Here is a 20,288-nt window from a genome sequence, read left to right on the forward strand (position 1 = left end):
AGGTTTAAAGCAGATAGTTTATTTTATATGTTCAATAGATTATTTAAGGGTGGCATACTACAAAGCAGCAATATTTTATTGGCTTACATAATAGTTTCACATTTTATTATGGGCACTGAACCTTTCAGGACCAGAAAGTATGTTTGCCTTTAATTGCAGCTTTGCTTTTTCTGACTGCCTGTGCAAGCTCCCATCCTGTCTTGCCTCCTATCTTTCTAACAAGAATTGGCCATGCCAATCTGTCTCATTCGTTTGTAAAACGGACAAGTGTTTTGGTGTATATACCGGAATATAACATACTCGGTTATTTAATAACAATTTTTAAAAAATCAAACAATTTGTTTGTTCTGAAGCCATTTTTTTCCAATGAAGCATGACCGTTTGGCAGTGGCAATAACATTTTGTCACCTTATCTTGGACGTACAGCCCGTATGTTTATTACCTATGCAAGCTTAAGTGTTACCCTTAAAGATGTTTTTCATGTGCAGTGTAAAGTCTGTAGCTCAGGACAAATTACTATTACATGATACAGTTTACATGAATCCGATGATAAATGTTCATGTACATTCCTTGCATCTAGAAGTAATTTGACCAAAAGTGTCCAGTATATGCGGCTGTTGAATACTATTCCTCGTGATGAAATACATGTATGTGAGGATTGAGAGCTGAGCTGAAGTGGCAGTGACAATGACTGATATTAATCTCTGTAACTTGTTCCAATTTTTGAATTGAGTTTAGTAAACTTATCTGAAAAGTTCAATTTGCTTTGGCTAACTTTTGAAAATTCATGTTGCCTTGGTAATCAGAACCCCAAAGGGATAACAATTCATCTTTTCAGTTGCTCCTAGAATGAACACATTAACTATATTTAGGACACTTTGCACTCCCTGAAAATAGCTGCCAATGTGGTAAAATGACTTAATCCAAGTTTATTCATTCATGAGATGAAAGACAGAGATAAGTCTGCAGACTGCAGGGGTTCCCATGCACAATCTGGTCATTGACTGAGGTACAGATGGATGTAATTGTTTCCACAATCCAGTACTGTTGTGTTCAAATATGTAATGGAATGTTTAGTACAGAAGAGCACTACATTTCCAGCGATGGATCCTCTTTCAAATGCATTGCTGAGTGGCTCCTAAATTGCATCTTATTCTGCATTGAATAGAGAAATCTTTGTATAAACTTGAACACTTAGTACAAGATTGTTAATGTACAATTTCTATTTAAAAAAGAACTGCCCAGAGGGACACACGTTATGAGATTAGGTTAAATTGTAATCCATTTACAAACCAGATATTTGCAGTTTTACCTATCGCAGCCCATGGGAATCATCGAAGGATTATCTTGAATGTTAATGACCGTACCTACAGTTCAGATAACAAAATAATTTCCCTAAATTGAAAATAATTATATTTACCAATGTCTCACCCAAATCAGAAAGTATGTCGAAGTCTGAAACACAAAAGTAAACCTACAGTAGTCTCCCTAATAATGGTTTCAAGTGTGTACCTGCTGGTTCAGGTCCTGGTAGAGATGGTCGGACTCTCCCATGTTTTGTGGTGGCCTACATAAATAATACTAAATATATTATTTGCTGACCGTGTATGTTGCTGTTTCCCTTTTTGTAGGCATCTTTTGTCATCTGCATCTGAGAGTTTTCTGCAGAATCATAAAGTTCACAGCTTCTTCCACTCCCTCGCAATAGATTCTTTTTATCCTCCCCGTAAGTAAATGTCTATGTACTTGTGAATGTTTATTATTTCGACTTGAAATGATGTGGCTCTCATCCATAATTTGCACAACCTTGTATAAAGCCATTTCAAATATTTCAGACTGGTAGGCAGTCCATACAATTTAATTAGATTGCACCTACAATTTGTAATGTTCTGAATTGGACAAATTATATTATCTTCATGCATTGTACTTACCATAAGAGCAAATAGCGCTTCTGACAAAACTATTGTACACAGCTACAAAGACAGTATTTATTTGGATGAATATTGTAAATGAGTGGGACACAGAAGTGTTCATTAGAACACCTACAAATAGTTGCTGACATTTCAGATTCATGGGTATTATTCATCTGTACAGATCAGTACACACTATATCATAGGTATGGTAGGTGTTGCACATTAGGAATCTTGGATTTATTTAGAGGCAGAAGGTGGAATTGAATTTAATTTCCGAACTCCTGAAGGAGGGTGTGGCTCTGCTGTAGTGGTGGCTGTGAATTAAGCTTAAAGTTAAAGTAGTAAAATGGAAACCTTTTGGAGTCACTCACATATATGTGCCAGAAAAAAAATTGGTTCTGGCCCACACGGCCTGGCAACCCAATACACAATCTTTAAAAGAATGTAGTTTATGTCAAAAAATGACTGCGCCTTCAATTACCGAGTGAATTCGCCTGCAAGGGAAGCTGGAGGAAGTTCGAGCTGCAGAGGAAAGAGGCTGCTTCTCTCTACTACACTATCTTTCTCCCATGAAAAGGACCCTCATAATGGGCGATTCAGAGAAACTAGGCATAAAAGGCGTTCCCATCTATTCAAATTCTCCAATGATTCATGGGGAACATTAGAGGACGTCAAGACCAACCTGCTCACGGTCAAAAGGGTCGATGGTGACTCAAACACAAAAGGTACAGTCTTCAGCTCTACCAGTTCCATAAGTCATCATCTTCTTGAATGACGTCAAACCATTGTCTTCTATGTTTACTCTGGCAGCTGAACAAGCCATGACTGGCACTTACAGGACTGATGTCTGTGACTCCTTAACTCCGCCATTTCTCATCAAAGCAGTCCACTGCACTGTCATCTTAAATTGTACCATATAACAGCTCAAAGAATGTCTATATCACTGTCTATATGTTGAAGTATTTGACGTAGAGACTCAACATTACATACACCTTTATCAGGAGATGGTATTGATCCCGTAAGCAAGCCTGTTGCTCCAAAAAGGCTGGTCCTTCTTGCAGAATACCTTTTACTGGTTCCTCTTCAACGTTAGACTTTTTCCACATCTTAATGTACTAACAGATCCTCATTTTGATACCAGAAGTGGGGTATGGTTGGAAAATGATACTGAGTTGTCACTGGTTAGGAAGGTTGATTTATTGGTCCACAAGTACATAAACTGGAACCCACTGCAAAGAGCAGCTGCACACCAGAAGTCAGCAGTACAACTGCCTCACACAGGGTCGAACAGAATCATCATACACTACAACATTGAAATACCCACATACCACAAAGAGTTTACACTTTTGGCTCCTTTATCTCCACAACGTCCAGCACTACCTTTTGTCCCTTGTCCAACAGAACCAGCAGCGCTTCCTCCACAGGCTGCTGACTTAAAAGAACTGTAATTCCATTCCATCTGCATAAGGCGGACAGTTTCTGTTTCAGTAACCATCCCACTTTTTGCCAGACTTCTGATGCACTTTGACTTTGTGCCCTGGGTCCCTGTCAATCTGATTCCCAGGGCCTGTATTCTTTCCAAAAACTGTACATTTGTACCCACATTTGGCACCCCTCTGGCCACAGGTAAGTTTCTTGTAAAAGGTACCATGGATACCAAGGGCTCTGTGACCAGGGAAGGCCTCTAAGGGCTGCAGCACATTGTGCCACCCTTCGAGGTCCTGGACCTTAACCTGCACACACTGCCATTGCTGGCAGCGTGTTTTGGTGCACAGAAAAGCAAAGTCGACATGGGGCACATACCTGTGTCATGCTAGCAACCCACTGCCTATGGTATAGTTAAGTCACCCCTCTAGCTGGGTGTACTATACCACAGGTGACGGTACAGTCTTGGACATTGTAAGTTCAGTAAAGCCATAAAAAGTATATGGTCTGGGAGTTTGTCATTACGACCTCCATTGCACTATAATGGCTTTACTGAATTCTGTGCTGTTTGGTAGCAGACTTCTCAATATAATCCACACTAATGCCAGTGTAGTATTTATTATACCATGCCTTTAGAAGGCTTTGTAGAGATGCCCCCTGAAAAACAACCAGCCTCTGGTGGGTTCCTTGACTGGTAAACACCAGGCTGCCCCAACTTGACATGTTTCTGGGAGCCTTCGTTCCCTGGGCCCAGAAAGTCTTTCCTAGGCAGAGGTGTTCACACCTCTCCCAAGTCGGGAAGAGCCATCTGGGGCAAGGGGGCCTCAAAGGCCTTGCTGTAAGAAACTGGCTCTATATATACTGCATCAAAGTGAGGTACAGTGTGTATAGAGTCCAAGGGTCTGCAGAGGTTAAAGTTAGATAGAACCTTACTCTCCAAAGTGGTAGCTTGCTCGAGCAGTAAGCCAGTATCAGAGGACAGTAATAAGCATTTGATGTACACTCAGTCAGCAAATGAATACACACACTCAAGAACTGAACTCTAGGCGAATTGTTTTTGTATAAAACAAATTATACTGTTTTATGTCTAGAACCAAGCAAGCCTGGCACAGGTAAGCATAAAAAATACTTTGCAGTAGTAGATTACTTGTATGAACACAGTTCAAAATTGCAGTATAACTTGTACTGATTTTGGTTACAGTTTAAGTAAGCAGTTTGCAACACTTAGCAGGTATAGTACATTCAAATGAATGGTCTTTTTAACACCTTGGCTGCTATGGCTTTTCCCGTCCTGTGCTGAAAAACCTTGGAAAGCAGCATTTCATGACGAGCTCAGCTCGTCATCAGCACAGCTCCAGTTTGCCTCATGACGAGCTCAGCTCGTCATGAGCATGGAAGGGGTTAAGAAAAATTCAAGTAATTACTTTTCAGATTACTTTTGCTAACACAGGGTTGGATCCCAGATTCAGCACTGGGACATTTCATGAAAACAGTTGAGTAAGTGTGTTTTAGTTAGAGGTACGATTTTTAAAGAATATCATTGTATTTCAAAAGTTGACATTTAGAAACTTTCACATAGAATCACCAATGTTATCCTATGGGAGGAAATTCACTTAGCAGGTAAGTTACTTTAACAATACTTTTCTTACTCAGTGCTGAATACCCAGATTCAGTACTGGGACATCTCCTGAAAACAGTTGAGAAAATGCGTTTTGGTTAATCGAATGATTTTTAAGGAGATTTTCAGTTTTCTTACCCGCTCTGGTCACAGTAGGGGGGGTCCTCTGGATTGAGGCTGCAGTTGTCATCTGGAAGCTTGAGGCAGGTCAGGGGTTGCCGGATCTCCGGTTTGCCGGGGGGAACCTCCTCGTAGTGTTTTTCCACTCCAGCTCGGGCTGGGTACGGCGGGTGCAGAGTGGGCTGGATTCGCGGTTCCTGGCTGGCACCAGAATCTGCAGTTTAAACCCTTCCGGTGTTCACGGGAGAAACAGTCCTTAAAGTGAAGGCAGACAGGTCCTCCTGGGTTTTTGAAGTTGCTTCGCGCTGGACACGTTGGGGTTTTGAAGGAGCAGGTTCGAGGGGAGACAGGCCTGTAGGGCTGGGGCCAAGTAAGTGGGCGTCATCCTCTTGTTAACTCTGTGTCCTTCTTCTTTTCTTTTCTTTTCTTTTCTTGTGGTTGCTGGATCTGAGGAAGGAATACTAAATTTAGGGGCGTTACAGGTAGGTAAAGGGCAGGGAACCAATGGGTCTCTTCCCTGGGGTGGGTACACCCCCTATTCTGCCACTCTCCAGTGGAAGGGGGTCAGGAGCTTGTCCCTGGTTGGCTGGGTCCCCCCCATCATCAAGATGCCGGGGAGTCAAGGTTGTGCTTCACCACGCCTCCCCCACCTTAGGGGTGGAGATGGGAGAGATGGGCTCACCTCTCTTCCTCACTTGTTTTTCCCGCCAGCAATTGGTCTGGAGACACTTACAAAGGTGGCGTGCCTTTTGAAGCCTCTCCTTCGTGAACCCTGCCCATCCTGGGGGAGGAGGCTTGGCAGCTCGTCCCAGGATGTGCATTGTTTCAGGCCTCCAAGAGCAGCAAGCTTTCGACCCATGGGTCAAGAAACATGTCTGTTGGTGGCAGCCTAAGCAGCTACTGTCGGGTCACTAGGAGTTGGTCGAGTTTCAGGGGGCATCTAGAAGATTTATTTATTTATTATTTATAAAGTTTTATATAGCGCGAACAAGATCCCAAGGGATATCAGAGCGCATTACAAAGGAAGGACACAAATCCAGTATTGACCACAAGTAAGAATATACAAAAGGAATAAACTCCTATATCCCAGACCAATAAATGCATAGTTTCCAGACAAATGACACATGGAGAATAGTACAATAAACAAGTATGTAACAGTCAAAGAAAGGGGGTATACAATGCGGAAAAAAGAGCATAGTTAACATTGAGCTGTTTTAGCTATCAGTTCTTCATGAATATGTAAAAACTTAATCAATTTGCAGTTCATTTGGGAAACGGTAGAGTCCAGTCCTATTGTGCATTTTACATTAAATCCCACACTGGCATCAGTGTGAGTTTAATGTGATGAGAAGTTAGATACCAAATGTCCCAGTCTTTAGTGTAGCCGTTATGGTGCTGTGGAGTTCGTAATGACAATCTCCCAGCACCATATACTCTTAATGGCAGCACTGCACTTACAGTGCCAATGAATTGACTTTGGCACTGGGGTACAGGGCCCATGCCCCTGTACCCTCACCACTGGCATAGGGCACCCAGCTAGAGTTGTGACTGATGAATGCCAGGGTAGTGGTTTGTGGGCATGACAAATCATGGTGATTCTTCACTTTGTTCTGCACCAAGACACACAACCTGCAAAGGCAGTGTGTCAGGGTACAGGACCTCTAAGGGTAGCACAAAGAGTGCTGCATCCCTTAGAGGCCTTCTCTGGTCACAGTGCCCTGGGTACCTGTGGTACCATTTGCCAGAGGCTGACATGTGGCCAGAGATGCCTATTGGGTCAGTTTTGGGGATAAACACAGGCCCTGGGAACCTGATTGGCAGGGACCCAGGGTACATCAAGTCAAAGTGCATCAGTAGTCTGGCAAAAAGTGTGTGTGTGTGTGTGGGGGGGGGGGGGGGGGGTTACTGCAACAGAAACCCACTTTGCTACACTTGCCGCCTTTGCAAAGTGACCCTCAGCCTCTCCTCCTATCGGGAGCAGAACCTCTTCCTTTCTCACCCCCTTTTTGGCAGGAAGACTTGTGGTAAAAATTAGAACAGCCCAGAACATGTGCCCACCTCTGACCCCCAAACCCCCCCCCCCCCCCCCCAATCCCCAATGGTGGAGGTGAGGTGAAGCCCACTCTTCAGTGTTCGCCACCTTGCACATGGCAGACACTCTCCAGTCAGGGTTAGGGATTGTATCCACTCCCCCACGTGGGGTGAGCATACCAAGGGTGTAGTCACACGAAGGTCAGAAGCCCATTGACTACTACCTCAAGACTCTGAAAACGTACCCTAAATACAGTATTTAGGGGTTATCCCTGAGCCCAGTAGGCAGATTCCTGCAACCTACGAAGTTGGACGGAAGAAGTAGCACAGCAGAGTAGACTGCTGAGAATAACTCACTTTGCCCCAGCCCTACAGGCCTGACTGCAGTTTCTGGAGATTCTGCGCCAAATGTCGACTTGTTCTGCAGCCAGCGATCTCCAAACCCCCGGGATGTCTGTCTGCCTTCAACAAAGACCAGATCTCTTGCGAACAGCAGCTCTGTTCAAAAGAAATTCCAAAGTCCAGCTCTGAGCCTGCTGAGGACAAAGAAACTCGACACCTGGAACCACTACTGCACCCGTAGCCTACGGCCTGAGTTAAAGTGGCCCACCGGGCCCAGTGAGGTCCGCCAGCGCTCGAGAGTCCGAGTCCACTGTAGGTTGACCCCTCCAGAACTCCCCGACGTTACCTGCAGCCTCTGCACGGAGAGTCCCTTCCAATCGTGAGTGACCCGGTAAGGTGAAATCAACCTCAGAAGGCACCCTGTCCCCGGCTGTCCTAATCCCTGGAGAAGAGGACCCAGGGGGCATCGAGTTTCCCGAACCCTTCAACTTAACTGCTGAGCTGTTGGTTCCTCCTGGAAGGCTTCCTGGACCGCGCCTGCAGCCAAAATCCAAAACGGGCAACCTGTATTAGGCCCCCCTCCTGAGTACCCCGCACCTGGCCACACCAGCGCCACTGGTGGTGTGGACTTGGTGCCATCTGAATTTACCTCCTTGACGACAATGCATGTCTAGGGCTCATGTGGTGCTCTGTGCCAGATGTTTTGCTTATTGCCTATTCAAGCCCTTCATGTGCAGCTTCTTTTTGTCTTTACGCAATAGGGGTGTCACTCCACTAGGCAGCTTCTTGCGGCTGGGCTACCTCAAACTTTACTTTTTTTTACAGTGATGGCCCTGTTCATAGCATATGTGGCGCTGGATACACATGCTGTGCCTACTCCTGCCATCTAGTGCTGGGCCCTCAGTTGAATTTTGACATTTTGATGACTGCATTATGCTACCTCACAGGACACCTTTGGAAGATCACTAACCACTGTTTGGGGTTGTTTGTAAGACAACTCCACTATCGCCAAGATGCTTCCTGGAAAGGCCCCTGTATCCCCTGCAGCTGCTGCCTTCCTTAAAAACAATTCCAGCATTGTCTAATGCAAAGCCTGCCCCAGTGTTACTTTTGAAAGACCGAACTACATTAATTTTGTTGTTACTTAGCACTTTTCTGGGCATCCGTGAAAGAATCATGTGTTCCTCATTATTTCCCTGCTGGACTGTTAAAGGCATCCATCCCCCAGCCAGCTTGCGCATCACTCTGAAAACCCTGTTCTGAGGAAACCTCTTCAGCCCCAGGGGTCAAAGCATGGACACAATGAATCAAGAAAACCAGGACTCCTCTTTCTTTTGAATTATGTTGTTTTCCTCACTTCATATCTTGGATTTGGTCATATCGTACATTTAAATTTTGACATGTTTTAGCATAGGAGGCAGTGGTCATTTTAGGTCTCGTAGAGATGTGGGCGGAGCAGCGAAGCTGCTGGCCACGCCCTACGAGAGATTGTTCTAAAATGGTGCTGTAAGCCCCGCCCCTCCTTTTCATTGGGTAGCGTCAGCGTCCCCTCATTTTTTTCCTCTGTGTGCGGCAGTGTAAGGTCTATGTGCGCTGCAACCAAGGCTATGTGCACCAGTAACCAGGTGAGCGTGTGGGTGCAGCACCAAATATCAATTAAAAGTTTTGCTTAAAGTGAAGACCTGCATTTGCTCACATCCAGATCCACATGAACGGTGTTAAGGCAGGTTTGAAACCGTCCCACTTAGCAATTTAAAACCTTAGCAGCTATGTTGCTGCATTTCTTTTCTTAATAGAGCTGGGCTGCGGGTGGTGAATGTGTGCATTTGCTCAAGTTTTCATGTTAATTTCAGCTCATGATGGGCGCTGCGATTAACATGAAAACTTTAACAAATGTTCTCTTTGATCAGGAAAAATAAAATTAGAATATCAATAAAATTTTACTTTTCGCAGTTTCAGAGCTGGGTTAAGGTACGGCGGCATCAGGCTTTCGACTAACACATTTTAATGCTAGTGTCTGCATTAAAATGCATTAGTCACGTATTCTAGCGCCCCTCTGACAGTACTGAAATTGAGGCACACTGCCAATGAGGCAACACCAGCATGCTAAAATTGTCTAACATATGAGAGCATGCAACTGTGCCTTTAAATTTAAAATGATATGCGTCAGATATAACATTCATGAACAGCGCTGAGCAGGTAGGCCAGAATTTAACAGATCAATTAGCTGTGTCCCAAACAGCCTTCCTAGAGAGTACCAGCGATCACAAGGGTGATCCATGGAGCGGGTCTTGCCTGCTGTTTTCCCACAATCACACCACCCTTTTGGTAACCAGAAGCACACACAACAGTAGTAGCTGTAATTCACCAGGGGTCAGCAATGCAGGATTTGCAAGCACACCAAACTAATTTCACAAACTTCACACTCACTGCTTCATGCACAAGCACTTTTAACATGTGCTTGCTTTGGGGGCACTGGAATTATGCAGCAATGGAGGAAAAATTATACCAGTGTGTTGACTAAATTATGCAGCAAAAAGAAGGCTGCAGAGTAATGCAGTACATTTTCTGACACTTTATTCTTTTTACAGATGGTAACAGTCTCTGGAAAAATGTTGCCTTATTAGTACCAGTGTAACATACAAATCCAGCAGTGACAAAGGTAATCAGACAACCTTTGCAAAGGGCCGTCCACTTCGCAGAAACACTAGTCACATTTTTAGTAACATTTGATCCGTTTGCGCTACAAACAATTTTTTGGTTAAAATCATAAAATTATGCAGCATATGATGCATTATGCAGTAAAAATACAGAACCAGAATTAAATAGAAAACATTTGCAAACTAGGATATTTTGCCATTCATGCTTGAACTGCTCTTGTTGAAAAAGGGAGAAGTGCTGATGACAGAAGCTGCATGGCTCAGAGACAAAGGGTTTGTGCTTCCACTTTTAAGCTTATGACACCTGGACAGAGACATTTTAAGGCATGGGCAAAGTGGGCTCTATCCCTCTGATAGAGCCAGCTCTGTTCTGTAAGGCTTGCCCTGACTACCTTGAATAATTCATCGACAGATTGTTTTAAATACTGTTTCTCTTTAATTTAGTTGTGCTGTGAGTGGTGCGTGAAAGTCTATTGAAGATTTTGCAGCATAATGTTGTATTTGTTTCACGCAACACCCATAAATAAAGTTTCATTTAGATCAAAACAGGACTTCATATATGAGAAGTGGGCGGGTGTCACAGAGATTTGTAGTAATGTAAGTGAGCTGCTGCTGCTCTACAATGGGTGCCAGCATGAGAACGTACGAATTATAGAATGCATTCTGCTTCCAAACAATGTAGGTTGCAACACCATTGTTCTAGCAATGCTGTGTTCGAGGCATGTGGGCTGCTGACATTCATATCTGTGCATAGATCGCCGCCTAGTGTTGGGTCCGGATGATTGCACATTGTTGTCCTGGAAGAGTCTTCGAAGTATCACGAGATAGGTGGCTCCTCCCCTGGACTACAGTGCGCATGGGCATCCACTCCATCCTCAGATTGTTTTCTTCCGCCATAGGGTTTGCATGTATATTTGTTAACTCAAGTTCGGAATCGATAAACTTTATATTTGGCCAAAAGGCCTTTAGTTATCATCGGTATTGTCTTTGCGATCGGTGCCCAGTACTTGTTCCAGCTCTATCCTCGAGCCGGACGTCAAGAAGAGCCGCGTGGCTTTTCAGCACCAAGGCCCGGTCGACGCCAGAGGCCGTATCGACGATCCATTATGGAACGGAGCCCGTTCAAGAGATGTCCCGTTTGCAACTCCAAGTATCCTCACATCGATGTCCACCCGGTGTGCAAAAAGTGCCTGTGTCCGGATCACGATGAAGCCAGCTGTATGGCTTGTTCTCGGTTCCGCTCCAAGAAGACGATTCGCCTTTGACGCACAGCGCGAAAGGAGGCCCAGCAGACGGCAAGGTCAAAGGGAAATCCCTGGGAATACACTATAGCACTCTAAATTGCTATCTAGATTCTAAACAGTCATACGATCATACATTCCAGAATATTGATACATGCAGAATTCTCCCACAGCGGGAAACAATGGGCAAAAAGTTCCACACTAAAAAGTGAACGTTCACAGTCTGTTTATTTATTGTCTAAAGTAAAAAACCTCTGGTTACACAAAAAGTTACACAGTAATTAACTAAAAATTCAAAGAAGGAACTCTTTGAACACGTACAGTAAAATTTAAACAATTAAATAACAGTTCATTGCATGAGAAACAATATCACGACCAAGAAATTATACAGCAAAGTAAAAGAATAATCATCACAACTAATACAAAGACAAATAAATCCTATTCACAAACCCCCTAACACTGTGGCCTAAGGATACTTTCGCCACTTTTTCGAAATCCCCTGGCCCTTTCTCAGATATTGGAGGGATAGTAAACAGTATTAATGGAAATCGTGTTTATACTTTAACATCTGTTACTCCCTTGGCCTTGTTTGGATTTAGTAACAATTGCGTCGACGCGTTTCGGTGTTATACTACTCGATGTTGTAACACCTTCTTCAGAACCTGCCGTCTCTTTGGGGTCACCGGCTTGTGGATATATATTTAAAAGTCTGTGGGGATACACCTAGAAAGAAACAATATCAATCTTCTGGGGGCATATTACGACATACCTGTTTTTCAACGTCTCAGTTGTTCTACCCCATTGTAACACACACCCCTTTTGCCAACTCTCAAGCAAAATGGGATCTTTTTCAAACAGATTCAATATCCTAGGTGAATTTCTTTCTAACCTTATACAGATATTTTTCCTCAGGCACATAGTTGATCAGACAGTTACATTGTCATTCCATATAAGGTTCATATTACAATATTATCATTGGCCCTTCGTGGTTCACATGACTCCTGTGATACTCAATTGTGCCCTCCGTCTCTTTTTAGTGTGGAAACACACAGGGGCTATAGGATATATAATTACCCTTTTAATCATTATAACATTCACACTACTCCCATCATGTTGGGGTGTTCATTTGTATTGGTGTCACTCTTACCCCATTTCTTTTGTGGACAAACCCCTAGGGAAAACACAGCCGTCCGTGCACCTTCTCTGGAGCAGACGGCACCTGACCCGGTGAACATCTTCGATGCCGAGGAAGAATGGGGAGTCTAGCAGGAAGTTCAAGAGAACTTGTCTGATCCTGCATCGGAGATCGACTCCAGTTACGACGCAGATGTGGAAATGGTCGATAATGAAGACGTCGTCGACTAGGTAGGAGACGACGATGAGGCATTTGGGGCCGTGGAAGATAGCTCGAGCGAGGAGCTAGGCCCAACCGTTGGTACGGGGGCCGAGACCAAAACACTCTAAGGCTCGGGTCGAGGGATCGCCACATGGCCTTACCCGATATCAAACACTTGGTTCTACAGCCTCGCCTCAAGGCCCGGTTACGGACATTTCCAACGAGCCATCGGTTGACCAATCGAAACCAAAAGCATCGGTGTCTACAAAACCGAAAGCACCGGAAACCGTAAGTGCGTATTACTTTGGTCGGATCGAAGGCTTCTGAACCATTGGCACCGACGAAACAGAAGAGTGTTGTAGACCTGGGGAGGTCGCTAAAGGATGTCGAGCCGAAGGCCGGGGCACCGAAGAAAATGGTCAAGGACGTTGACCCGAAGAAGTCTGCGCCGAAGCCCGTAGACACTAACAAGGGACTCGAAACTCAGAACGTTCTCGATCCTAAACGTCGACTCAGCAAGGATAAGGGCAGTAAAGACCTCGAGTCCACGACTAGCAGTGGCTCTAAAGACCCCGTCGAGTCAACACAGCCATCCGCCTCTTTTTCGAAGCAGGTGTCGGACTCGCTGCAACGCATTAAAGAGAAGGCTATTGCTGTCGGGCCGAAGTCCACTCCACCCCCAAAGCCAGTCAGTAAACCTCCGAAGTCGTCGGCACGATTCAGTTCACACTGCCGGCGAAAGTGGTACCTAAGGCGTTCGCCCCTAAGACGGGCGTCAAAGCGGCCAAAAAGGTGTCCATGGGGCCAAAGCCTACAACTACGGAAGGGGCCACCAAGCATCGACAGCCTCCGCAGGAAGATCAGTCGAGGCAATTCATCGATGCTGAGACGGGTAGACTTCCCATTTTCAAGCGAAAGATCGCCCCAGAACAGCCTATGGAGTCATATAAAATTCCACTGAAGAGGGATTCTGCTACGTCACCTTCTTTTTGAACCTATACAACCACATGGACAAGACACTGCTCCTATTTCACCCACGTACTCAGATGTGGATGTAGGGGATGGTGACAATCAGGATTACAGTTATCCTGTAGACACTGATCCAGAAGATCACACTGAACCCTGGACAGACTCTGTTGACCCAGGGGATCCACAAACTGCCCCGGACAGTCCTGTCTATGCTTTTAAAACCTCACCTACAGAAGACACGGCTGCGTTTAATGCACTTATTGAGAGGGCAGCAAAAAATCATGATGTCCAGCTCCATGCTGACCCTATTGAAGAGGATTTTTTGTTTGACACCTTCTCAACCTCCGAGAGGACTGTCAAAACTCTACCCATGCTTAAAGGTGTCCTAAAACACGCTGGAGACCACAAGGGCAAGGGTAATAAACCCCAGAATTGAGACAAAATACAAACCAGCACCTGTGGACCCCACGTATATCAAGGGACAGTTGCCGTTGGACTCTCTGGTTGTTTCCAATGCCCGCAAAAGAGCGAACTCGCAAACAGGTGATGCTCCTCCCCCTGACGAGGAATCTAAAGTGCTAGAAGCATCAGGGAAAAGGGTGGCAGCTCAAGCGGCCAATGTCTGGCGAATCTCCAACACACAGGCACTCTTAGCCAGATATGACAGGGCTCATTATGATACACTCGAGACCCTGTTGCAACACTTGCCAGATGAGTATAAGGAGGCAGCAGAGATGCTAATACAAGAAGAGAAAGTTATATCAAACGCATCTATTAAGTGTGCGCTGGACGCAGCAGACACTGCAGCCAGGGCGATTAATACAAGTGTGATATAACGAAGACATGCTTGGCTGAGAATCTCTGGCTTCAAGCCCGAGATACAAACCACCATACTCAATCAGCCAGTTAACCCTGATTACTTATTGGACCAGAGGTGGACACCACCTTAAAAAAAATTAAAAAGGACACAGGGGTTGCTATCGTGGAAACGGTACCAAGGGCAGAGGTCGTGGAAACAGCTCCCGATCCTCCGCAACTAACAAACAGTGAGGTCTTGTCACTGCCCCCCCCCCCCCCCCCCCGACCATACCACACCGGTCGGGGGGAGACTACAACAGTTCCTGCCGGTCTGGAAATCCATCACTACAGAAAGGTGGGTCAGGAAGCTTATCCAGTACGGGTATTGTCTGGAGTTAACATCCACTCCACCCAACATACCCCCAAGACACCGTCCTATGTCCGCAGAGCATTTACAATTATTGCAGCAGGAGGTAGTCAGCATGCTGCAAAAAGGAGCCATAGAGCTTGTGCCTGTGGAACAAAAAGGTACAGGGGTGTACTCGCTGTATTTCTTGATCCCAAAAAAGGACGGGTCCCTCAGACCCATACTGGACCTCAGGCCCCTAAACCAGTACATTCTATCAGCACACTTTCACATGCTCACATTACAGCAGGTTCTACCGTTACTCAGTCAGGGAGATTTCCTCGCAACACTAGATCATATAGCGCTACACCTGTCACACCGAAAATAGCCATGATCAGCATTATCAGTTCAAGGTCCTTCCTTTGGGAGTGACGACCGCACCCAGGGTGTTTACCAAGTGCTTGGCGACAGTGGCTGCACACCTACGGAGACAGAGCGTTCACGTCTACCCTTATCTGGACGACTGGCTTATCCAGGCAAAGTCGGCCCAGCAATGTGCCGCCCACATTTCCCACACCATTCACCTTCTTCACGATCTGGGGTTTTCACTGAATTATCCAAAGTCCCACCTTCAGCCCGCCCACGTACGGCGGTATTGGGCGCGACAATAGACACTCTGGCAGCCAAAGCACAGCCAAATTCAGGGAGGATCAACAGCATGCAATTGCTGATACGGAAATTCAAACTACAACACTCGCTTCCAGCACAAGTGTTCATGCAGATGATAGGTATGATGGCCTCCTGCATCTTCATAGTCCCGCATGCGAGACTACACATGCGTCCGCTTCAGGAGTTCTTAGCACGTCAGTGGAATCAGGCTCACAGACAATTGAAAGACCTAGTGTTGGTGACCGGTCGTGCACACAACTCTCTGCATTGGTGGAATCCACAAAACCTTTGCAGGGGACGACCGTTCCAGGAGCCTGTGCCACAGATTATACTGACGACTGACACATCTCTCCAGGGATGGGGAGCTCATGTACTCCACTACACAGTGCAGGGACTATGGACAGCACAGCAGAAGAAGATGCACATCAACCTTCTGGAACTGATGGCTATCTTCATGGCAATGAAAGCATTCAAAGTACATTTGTGCAACAAGGTTGTGTTGATCCGGACGGACAACATGACGGCCATGTACTACATACAGAAGCAGGGAGGTACACACTCTCCACAGTTGTCTCATCTGGCTCAGGGCATGTGGAAGTGGGCCATTCAGAGAAACATCTTCCTCATGGCAGAACACCTCCCAGGCAAGGACAATCAGATGGCGGACCTGCCATGGCTCTGCGTCAGGCTTCTGACGCAGAGCCATGGCGACATTCAGCATCCAGATCCGCAACAGCTCAACCTGGCGATCTGGCTCCTGAGGTCGTAGAATTTGGCTACCTCAACCTGCCTCCTGACTGTATGGATATCATAAGGGAGGCAAGAAAGCCCACCACTAGAGCATGTTATGCGACAAAATGGAAGCGGTTTGTCATTTATTGTGCCAACAACAACATTAATCCGCCTGATGCATCTACTCACAACATCATCTGTTATCTGTTACATCTATACAAGTGCAATCTGGCCTATGCTTCCATCCGTATACATTTATCCGCAATAGCAGCTTATCTCCAAAACAGGCAGCATCTCTCACTTTTCAGAGTGCCTGCCAACCAAAGCTTTTCTGGAGGGACTCAAACAAGTTATTCCTCCCCGACACCCACCAGCACCTGTATGGAACCTGAATGTGGTCCTCACCAGACTGATGGGTCCACCTTTTGAGCCTCTACACTCATGCGAGATACAATTCTTGACGTGGAAAGTGGCTTTCCTAATAGCAATCGCATCGCTACGAGGAGTTAGTGAACTTCAGGCCCTAACTATCCAGGAGCCATTCATACAGATTCACTCCAACAGGGTGGTACTACGCACTAACCCTAAGTTTCTGCCTAAAGTGGTTTCACAGTTCCATATGAATCAAACTATAGAACGGCCAGTGCTCTTCCAGAATCCTGATTCAGTGGCAGGGAGAATGCTGCACACACACTAGACTTCAAAAGAGCTCTAATGTACTACATAGATAGGACAAAAGATTTTAGGAAAACAAAACAACTGTTAGTTGCCTTTTCACCACAACACAAAGGCAACCCCTTTTCCAAAGCAGGTATAGCCAGGTGGATCGTTAAGTGCATACAGATTTGCTATCAAAAGGCTAAGCGCACATTAACAGTTCCCCCGAGAGCCCACTCCACACGAAAGTTGGGGGCCTCCATGGCTTTCCTTGGAAACATTCCTTTAGAGGAAATCTGTAGAGCAGCCACATGGTCTACCATACACACATTTACAAAACACTACTGCGTAGATGTGCACTCCAAACAGCAGGCAGCTGTAGGGCTGGCTGTTCTAAAAACACTTTTTCAGACTGCTGCAGCTGGCACGGGTGGCCGCCGCTAATAGAGGGACTGGTATATATTCTATTCACAGATATGAATTATGCAGCCCACATGCCTCGAACCGAATATGCTACTTAACAGTATGCATCTGTTCTTGGCATGAGGGCTGCTGACATTCATATCGCCCGCCCTCCTCCCCGGCGCCTGTAGCGGCTGCAGCACTCAGAATTACTCTTAGCATGGTCATCACTTACTGTATTACACTCCATCTCTGCCACAATGGCTAAAAACAATCTAAGGATGGAGTCGATGCCCATGCGCACTGTAGTCCAAGGGAGGAGCCACCTATCTCGTGATACTTAGACTCTTCAAGGACAATAATGTGCAATCATCCGGACCCTACACTAGGCGGCGATCTATGTACAGATATGAATGTCAGCAGCCCTACATGGCAAGAACAGATGCATACTGGTAAGTAGCATATTCGACACCGGAGGGAGGAAGAGGGGCAAAATCTACTAGGAATCCGGCACTCTCACTGGCTGAAGAGAGATTACTGTGGTAACTTGACGTGTGGTTGGTATTTAGCTGATTCACCTGCCACCTTTTCACCCCAGCGTCCATGTATGTTGTACCTGAGGCTGTGCTTCCATAAAACCCACACTGCCCGATCCACAGAATTCCATCAGGAAACATATTCACAAGGACGTTTCATTAGAGAGCATTAACATTCATTTTGACTACGTCACAGCAATTTCATGGCTTGAAAATCTTTATTTATGCATTTATGCTGGCGATGTATACAGTACAGTGTGCTACTCACAGTACTGGAGCTGCATCACGACGTAAAGTGCACAACTAAACTCGCAAAGTTAGCGAGTTTACCTTAGAAAATCCTGAAATCAGGTAAAATGTCATTTACCACCCCAGATTTGGCACCGGGCAAAGGCTGCAGTAGAAGCTGCTGTTTTAGGTTAGCCTTGGCTGCCTTTGATGGGGCATGTCAATTGAGTTGGTCCGTGGTGTGCACTTGCTGTTGCCCTACAAGGCAGGCCCACTCTCTTGTTCGAGGCCTGCTTACATATGCGGTATCCACTTTACTTTTTGAATCCATTAAACATTGACTTAAGAGACAGTCTGAATCCTCGGAGTGATATGCAGGGCTCCCTTACATATGGCAGACTGCCATGCGCCATGCCGGTTTTCTTAATCAGTTAATATTTGAGGCACATCCGTTCCCAATATCGCCATACTTTGCTGGTAAGTGCTCCACCCAGATTTCCCGAGGGACCATATGAAGTGGCAACATTTGTGGTACTGAAAATTCCTGACTCAGCTATTCTGTGGTACCGAAGTTCTGCACTAGTGTCATAAATATCATCGTATCATGACGATTTTGGTATTAGCAGACCGGTAATGACCTAAATACTATACATAAGCATTTTCGGCACGATCAAGTGACGAAACCACCCTTAAATCGAGCTTTTCGTCTTAAACCCTTAAACCATTTTGTGAGCGGCAGCCATTTTGTGATTGCCCTCACATAGACAAATGACTAAGGCCGAATTCGATCTGAAGTACACGTACACCTTTGCTGACTCCTCTGTGACCTGGGCGAGCGGACTCCACTGCCCCAAGCCAAACCTGTTCGGGCAGTTCCTTTCCCAGTGGCCGAATGAGATTAGTATCAAGGCACAACATGTCATAAACCTTTCATCGCACACCAACTATGCCTAATCTTGCACACACCTGTCCTGTTTCTTGCTTTATGACTTGCTTTACGAGGAGGAGGTGCCCGATTTTATTGGGGGTCTGTCGATATCTGATGGAAATACTGGACCCTGCCGGGTAATTAATTATGAGCTGGACAAACAGAAATGTGGGCCTCTCATCATGACTCTGCTTTTTCTTTGTATTAAAAATGTGTATGGTCAACTGTAAAATAAGGAATGTTTGCTTGAAGCTTATTATTTTGTATAAAAAGAGAAGGCTGGCTTTGTGAATTCGAGCAGTCTCCTGAGAACATACATGCTGTTGTACTTCTAGGATACCGGTTACTGGTTACTGCCATTAAATACGATCTTTGACTTCACCTAGAAGACTCTGTGTTTCTGTAGTCTGAAACAGGAAGGACTCAAGGTCTTTGGGGTGTTCTCCCTGGCACCACTGGGTCCATAAAAATCCGGTACCTCAGTTGGCACCCAACGTGGGACGGTATCAGCGGTACCGGTCCAAGCCAGAGGTTCGTGAGGAGCTTCGTGTGAAAATTCCGGAGGACGGCCAACCACTTCAGCGACCCCTGTATGTCGACGTGGTCCGAAGGTCTTTGCTGAGAGGTTCCCCGCGTCCCGACGGCTACGAAGGACTGCTGCCCTGACTATCGCCCTGTTTTGGACCCTTGATTGGTAGAGCGAAACGATAGACGATAGTCTTCTGGTGACGTCATCGATCATCAATACCTCAGTTAAGTATAAGTGGAGCGTCTCCCAGTCCTTAGTTTGGTTCTTAGTTTGGTATCCCTTTGGGATCACTTTAATTTGGAACTTGCAAGCGCCAAAGCCGAAGGACTCGTGTATTCACGAGACTAACTTATTCGATAATCCTTTGAAGTTTGAAGCTGGACTAGAGAGCGAAGATGCCTGGTCTTAGCAGACTTGGGAATTTCTTTGTCTTGGTTGTAGTAGGGACTCCCAATTGGAGGACTCGTGTCCGGTTCCTCCGATTGGAACTCCGACCTATGAGTTATATGTGAAGCATGGCGTAGGCCCCATCACATATAATGAAGTATGGATCCGATACACCAGAACCGATGGTGTTTTAAAATGGCCCCAATATGGTAGCTTTGACACAGAAATTTTGGAAAATCTAGAGGTTAAACTTTTTAAGAAGAAAGCCCGGCCGGCGAAGTTTGACTCTTTTTTGCCTATGGCGCAAAGAAGCCAAACAGAGAGAAATGAAATTAGCGAAGAAAAATAAACGAGAACGAGGTATGTCAATGGTACAAGCTGCTGTTGCATTTAGGGATAATGAGGAAGAGCAAGAAAGTGA

At 45.6% G+C, this 20,288-nt stretch overlaps 1 protein-coding gene across 2 annotated transcripts in view; it reads left to right on the plus strand.

Moving 5' to 3' along the window:
- ZCCHC2 (zinc finger CCHC-type containing 2) overlaps positions 1-20,288 on the plus strand; it is a 400,742-nt gene that overhangs the window by 161,676 nt on the left and 218,778 nt on the right. For both annotated transcript variants that reach the window (XM_086965385.1, XM_086965386.1), the window contains exon 6: positions 1,632-1,726. In XM_086965385.1, the coding sequence (XP_086821511.1) occupies positions 1,632-1,726 (95 nt within the window). The remainder of the gene's footprint in view (positions 1-1,631; positions 1,727-20,288) is intronic.

The sequence above is a fragment of the Lissotriton vulgaris genome, chromosome 4_1 (assembly GCF_964263255.1).
Source record: "Lissotriton vulgaris chromosome 4_1, aLisVul1.2, whole genome shotgun sequence".
NCBI classification, from domain to species: domain Eukaryota; kingdom Metazoa; phylum Chordata; class Amphibia; order Caudata; family Salamandridae; genus Lissotriton; species Lissotriton vulgaris.